At 41.6% G+C, this 6,681-nt stretch overlaps 1 protein-coding gene across 1 annotated transcript; it reads left to right on the forward strand.

Annotated features, from left to right (window-relative positions):
- Positions 1-3,877: 3,877 nt before the first annotated feature.
- On the forward strand, positions 3,878-5,436 carry KCNF1 (potassium voltage-gated channel modifier subfamily F member 1). Its single transcript, XM_070738848.1, has one exon. The coding sequence runs from the start codon at positions 3,878-3,880 to the stop codon at positions 5,360-5,362; it is 1,485 nt and encodes a 494-aa protein (XP_070594949.1). The 3' UTR covers positions 5,363-5,436.
- Positions 5,437-6,681: the final 1,245 nt, after the last annotated feature.

A 6,681-nucleotide genomic window follows, 5' to 3' on the forward strand; every position in this document is an offset into this window, starting at 1 on the left:
GGATGATACAGATGGCATTTCTGAATTCCTTCCCCTTTCTGATGTTGCCTTTTTTGTGGGTTTTTTTTTCCTGGAGTTTGAGCTGTCTTGGTGAAGTGTCTCTGTCTTGGTAGTGGCTTGTTCCCTGAGCTTGCTGTTTAGTTTCCGAATGTTTTAGGCACTGCCATCTTGTTGTTTTGCTTCTACACGTGTGCAGCTTTTAAACTGTACTGTGTATGTGCATGTACATGTGCATGTATGCCCCCATGCGGCACACCCTCGAGCGGACCAGCAGCAGGAGAAACCAGAACCCACCCCTGGTTTTCACTGACTGAAGGATTTTTCAAGGGAAAACAATCTTTAGTCCTAGATCAAATCAGGATCCCTTTTGATAATTCTCAGAGACTTTGCTGACTCTAAGAGTTGAAAACAAACAGCAGTTTCCTGTATTATCAGGCAGGGAACATAACAATCGCATAGAATGGAATGGAATGGAATAGAATAGAATAGAATAGAATGCAAGGGAAGGGAAGGGAAAGGAAGGGATGGGAAGGGAATAGAAGAGAGAAGAGGAAGAGAAGAGAATTCTTTATTGGCCAAGTGTGATTGGACACACAAGGAATTTATCTTTGGAGAAACATATAGAGACTTATCACAGTCTAAACAAACCAGCTCCTAAAGTTATCCTTCCTTAAAAGCTTCATCCACATATTACTATGATGATGCTACTCTGGATCACCTTAAACTTCTCCTCTGTAACAATGGGAATGCATAATCAAACTTTTTATCCATTGCCACTCCTTGATTCTGTGTCCAATGCAATATTTCACTGAAAATCAGTTTTTTAATCATATCCAAACCCTTTGAAGTCTTCCTTCTTCTTCCTGTTTTGCTGGCTGAGGAATTCTGGGAGTTGAAGTCTTCAAGTCTTGAAGTTGCGAAGGTTGGAGACTCTTGGTTTAGATGTCTGCACAGAAATGCTATAATGGGAGATATACTTTGGGATCTCACATTGTGCGAAGCCTTGGTTTGCTTTAATTTGTTGAAAATGACATGGTGCAATAGCCTATATAAAATGCTTAGGCATGAACTGCTGTTAACAAACCGCATATAATATATCTGGACCTCTGGAGGTAAACATCAATGCAATTTAGTGAGCTCTTAAGTTTTGCGTTGTCTCAATCAATGTCATTGTTAGGATTTCATTTTAAAGGCACATTTAAAATGCACAAATGTTATCACTAATTACTCTTAAATGAGCTAGACATCAGTCTGTATGCACACACACATATGTTACATTTCAGTTTATTAGATATAAACACAGATAGCCAAGAATGGGTCATGTTCTTCTTTGAATTAGCTACCCTAAAATTTTGAGTAGAAAAAAAATCAGAAGTCTGGAAGCACCTTTTTCTGATACAGTATGTGTGTATGTGTATACATGTGTAACATGTTTTAGCTGAATTTGAAAATTAAGGGAGACTAGGATGGATCTATTTCCACCTTGTTCTGGCCTCATCAGCTAGCCATAATCTCACTGGGATTTGAACCAGCAGCCTTTGCCTTGTAAGGCAGAGAATTAACCTCTAGGCTACAGTATCCAATCCTTTCAGTTTTGTAACAGGGAAGTGTTATATGTTTCCCCCCCCTGTTATATATATATATGATATATGGGTGATTCGACACAAAAATATGTAACCCTTCCCTGGCACAGAGCTGAAGGGATTGGATACTGTAGCCTAGAGGTTAATTCTCTGCCTTACAAGGCAAAGGTTGCAGGTTCAAGTCCCAGTGAGGGTATGGCTAGCTGATGAGGCCAAAATAAGGCCGAAATAGATCTATCCTAGTCTCCCTTAAGTTTCAAATTCAGCAAAAACATGTGACATATATATATATAAAAGGCATATATTTATTTATTCATTTATTCGACTTCTATGCCACCCAATCCTGAAGGACTCAGGGCGGCTTACAACAACAATATAAATACAATATAAATAGATATAAAACGATAGAAAGAAGTCGAACATTATCTAAGACTAAAACATTATCTAAAACTAAAACCCCATGAAAAAAGTTATTATGAAAAGGACAGTCACAATCATATACATACAAATTTAATAAATAAATAAATAAATGTACATACACAGCATTCATACAGTTGGCCATCAGAGATGTAAATTTATGGCCCCCGGGCCTGCCAGCAAAGCCATGTCTTCGTTGCCTTAAAAAGGCCAGCAGGGTGGGAGCAGTATGGACATCGGGCAGTAGTTGGTTCCAAAGATCTGGGGCAGCCACTAAGAAGGCCCTCCTCCATGGTCCCACCAGCCTGCATTGCTTAGTCGACAGGACCTGGAGGAGGCCAACTCTGTGAGATCTTATTGGTCTCAGGGAGGTATGCAGCAAGAGACGGTCCTGTAAATAGTCTGGCCTAGCCATGTACCTGACTTACAGCTCACTTCATCAGTTAAATGGATGCAAAACAGACTTATTAGAACCCGAAAATAAACTGTTCAAGCGCACTGCAAAGGATGTGCGAACTCACCTGGAGAACACAATGCATTAAATTTGTGTCATACATGGTAAGCGTAGCTGCCGCCTGCAGCGGAATGATAGTTTGTGGGTCTTAAACAACTCCTCTCCAGTCAACAATGATTCCAAGAGAGGCTGAGAGTGTCATCTTGGGATCTGTCAATTCTAACCGCGCAAGTAAAGAGAAACGAAATTGCCCATTTAATTAAGGTATTGCAAATTAGTTCATCGAGGCAGTAAAATCAACATAAGGGAATTAGATCGTGGATGAGGCGAACCGAAGTTAGGATTGTTTGTGACTAGGCTCAAACGGTGGGTGATTGCTTTGCCCACAGCAGGACATGGGGAAATGATCTGATCCCTTCTTTAAGATAGTCATTGTGCCCATGGAGTGGCACTGGGGAAAGGCATATCAGTCTCCCCCCACCCCCTTTATGTCCCATATAATAAGTGGTAATGTCTTCCTTTTAAGCAGCCCTTTCTTCTCCAGCTTCAGTTTCTTCCAGCCTCGGAGATAATTGCCAGTCATTTAAGACCCTTCAATCTGTCCAGATTAAGCAGCCAGACCTGATTGTGTTTTTCCACAAATCTTGAAAGAAGAGACCTACAAAGAAGAAAACTGTGCTGTCTGTGCTTTTTGGTTGCAGTACAAAACATGTCCTTGCTTTATTCCACCGGGAGAGGTCGGTCTTTGGAAAGGACTTCACGTCAGCCTGGAATTCCTATTGTGCTTTAAAACAGCAGAGGGGAAACAAGCACAACTTTTCTCCTCGGCACCTTGCTAGCAGACGGTGAAAAAGAAAAGAAAAGAAAACCCACCCAAAGTCCTTCACTACAAAAGGAATGCAAAAGATTTTCCCTTGGAAGCTGGGAAGCCCCCAGATCGCAAAAGCTGCCAGTGGAACTTAAGGTGGTTTGCCTCTGCCTCTCTCTCTCTTGCTGTCCTGTGTGGGTACTTTTTGGAATACAGCATTTTCTCTAGGGATGAGCTACTTCTGATGGGGAATCTATGACACTTTGGGGGGAAAAAACACACCACACCACAGAGCAATTTCCCAGCAATGGGTGAGTTTCCTTAATCATTTCTTTCTCTGCGTTGAAATTTGTCCGGACAATTCGAATAAATGTGCTCTGAGACTCAGAAGCAGCCAAATGATCTGTCTTGTTACCGGTGCTTGTTGCATACTTTGCAAGGCTTTGCAACCTGCAGATAGATTGGGGTCTCCTTTCCTAACCCTGCTGAAAGTTGTTGACATTCAGATTGGCTAAGGCACAGTGAGAGTGTTGGGGTTTTTTTTTTTAATTACTCAAGGTTTGTCTAAGGAAAGAAGCTGTTGGAAACACAGCTGCAAGGACTTTTTTTAAAAAAATGACTGAGGATGTTAGTTTGCAAGAGCTGGACAGTGATGGGTCAGAAAACAAGCAAGAGCTGGACAGTGATGGGTCAGAGATGGAGGTTATTGTCAATGTTGGAGGAGTAAGGCAGGTGCTGTATGGGCAACACCTGAGCCAGTATCCCGACACAAGGCTAGCAGAGCTTGTGAACTGTCTATCCGGAGGTTACGATACGATTTTCTCCCTTTGCGATGACTACGATCCTGGGATACGAGAGTTTTACTTCGACAGGGATCCGGATGCTTTTAAATGCATCATTGAGGTTTATGATTTCGGGGAGGTTCACATGAAGAAAGGCATCTGTCCCATTTGTTTCAAGAACGAGATGGAGTTTTGGAAAGTGGACCTGAAGTTCCTGGACGATTGTTGCAAAGCACATCTGAGTGAAAAAAAGGAAGAACTTGAAGAAATTGCCCGTCGGGTCCAGTTGATCTTGGATGACTTGGGAATGGACTCCTCCGAAAACAGCTGGACAAAGTGCAAAAAATGCATCTGGAAATTCCTGGAAAAGCCTGAATCATCCTACCCCGCTCGGGTTACAGCCGTCACATCTTTCCTACTCATCTTGACCTCATCTGTAGTGATGTGTTTGGGAACCATTCCGGAACTGCAGGTGCTGGACTCTGAAGGTAAATCCGTAGAGCACCCCGTTCTGGATAAGATTGAAACAGCTTGCATTGTCTGGTTTACTCTTGAGTATGTCCTCAGGCTAATCTCTTCCCCCAATAAGTTGCACTTTGCTCTTTCCTTTATGAACATCATTGACATTTTTGCAATCCTCCCTTTCTACATCAGCCTCATCCTGACCCATTTGGGCGCCAAACTGATGGAATTAACCAACGTACAGCAAGCTGTCCAAGCGCTTCGGATCATGAGGGTGGCCAGAATTTTCAAACTGGCACGCCACTCCTCAGGGCTACAGACATTGACCTACGCACTTAAGAGGAGCTTTAAGGAACTGGGGCTTCTCCTGATGTATCTTGCAGTTGGGATCTTTGTGTTTTCTGCCCTGGGTTACACAGTGGAGCAAAGTCATTCCGAAACATTGTTTAAGAGCATCCCTCAGTCCTTTTGGTGGGCAATCATCACCATGACCACGGTGGGTTACGGAGACATCTACCCAAAGACAATCTTGGGCAAACTCAATGCTGCTATCAGTTTTCTTTGTGGGGTCATAGCCATTGCCTTGCCCATCCACCCCATCATTAACAACTTTGTGCGATACTACAACAAGCAGAGAGTGCTAGAGACAGCTGCCAAGCATGAGTTAGAACTGATGGAGCTCTACGCAGGAGACCAGAAAGGCAGCGGTCCCCATGATAAATCAGCACACCTTCTGGGGGATGGAAATGAACATTCCCAATGGAGGAGACACCAGAAATTCTCCCATAGTGACACTTGCATTCACCTTCTGTCAGATGACAACTATTACAGAACCAGGCTTCAGAGCTGCAAATAGTCTGCCTCCTGCTTCCAAGGCTTAAAACAGGCAAATATCTCAGTGTCTCCATTTTCTTGAATTAGAGAAACAGACGAGCGCAGGCAATGCATAGCCAACCCTGCTGATGCAGATTGCTACTTCAGAAGCCAAAAAGATAAAAAATATATTAAAAAAATAAAGATCTTTGAGTGTCTTGGCCAGTTCATGTTTCATGATTGCTTACGCAACCTTATATAAAATCACAAAAGATATAATGCATAATGATAAAAGTTGAAAACGCATGTGTTATAGAGCTGGTGAAAGATCTCTCTGAGTGGCTTGATGGGAAAGTCATTTTAATATTTCTGAAAACTTGGTAAGCATGGCACAAATGCAACCTAAGATTTTTGCAAGTGAAATCTAATTGAATATATAATGCCCTGGGAAATGTGTTGGTTTTTTGCTTCTTTTTAAAGACCTGTAAGATTTGGTGGTACAAAACTTCCATTTTTAGCAAAGAGAAAAGAACTATAATAAAATAATATTTATGCCAAACAAGAGGATCTTCTTTGGATCTGTTTGTCTTATAATTTCATAGAGTTCCTTGTAGAAAGTTCCATACTTTAAAACTGTATACCAGTCTTTTGCCCTTTTATAAGTAACACTAACATTCATTTGCCTTCAGTCTTGCCAAAAAGGAGAAATAAAAGTGATCAAAGGAAAACTTGTCACAACAGCATGTATTGTATTTATAGTGGTAAGATGTATGTGCGGTTTCTAGCAATACAGCATTCAATTTCTTAATAATTCTTTCATGCAGCCTAGGTTCTGGAAGATGGGTATACAGTTTGGAGAATGTATACAGTGATATCTATAGACTTAGCCAAATATAGTCAAGCAAAACATCTTATAAAACTAAGGGACTTTAAATGGCCAGAGTTTTTTTTACTTCTGGTGGAAGAGACCTGAGTAACTGAAGTTCTAGCAATATCAGAAGGGGTATCATAAATAGGCAAGTTTTGTTAGGAATAGCAATCATGGATAATATTTCATTGTAGGACCATATAAGGTAAAAGTTGAAATGTATTACCATCGTAGTGCTTTCACAGCCCTCTCTAAGAGGTTTACAGAGTCAGCCTATTGCCCCCGACAATCTGGGTCCTCATTTTACCCACCTCAGACGGATAGAAGGTTGAGTCAACCTTGAGCTGGTAGTGAGATTTGAACTGCTGAACTACAGCTAGAAGTTAGCAGAAGTAGCCTGCAGTGTTGCACTCTAATCACTGCGACATCCCGGCTCTTGTCTTAGGGTTGCGAGACCCCCCACATTAAATGATTGTTACATTTGGAAACAAATA

The sequence above is a fragment of the Erythrolamprus reginae genome, chromosome 1 (assembly GCF_031021105.1).
Source record: "Erythrolamprus reginae isolate rEryReg1 chromosome 1, rEryReg1.hap1, whole genome shotgun sequence".
NCBI lineage: Eukaryota > Metazoa > Chordata > Lepidosauria > Squamata > Dipsadidae > Erythrolamprus > Erythrolamprus reginae.

Bases quoted from the DNA above. Each gene is read 5' to 3' on its own strand.
- KCNF1 (XM_070738848.1), top strand. From the start codon at position 3,878: ATGACTGAGGATGTTAGTTTGCAAGAGCTGGACAGTGATGGGTCAGAA.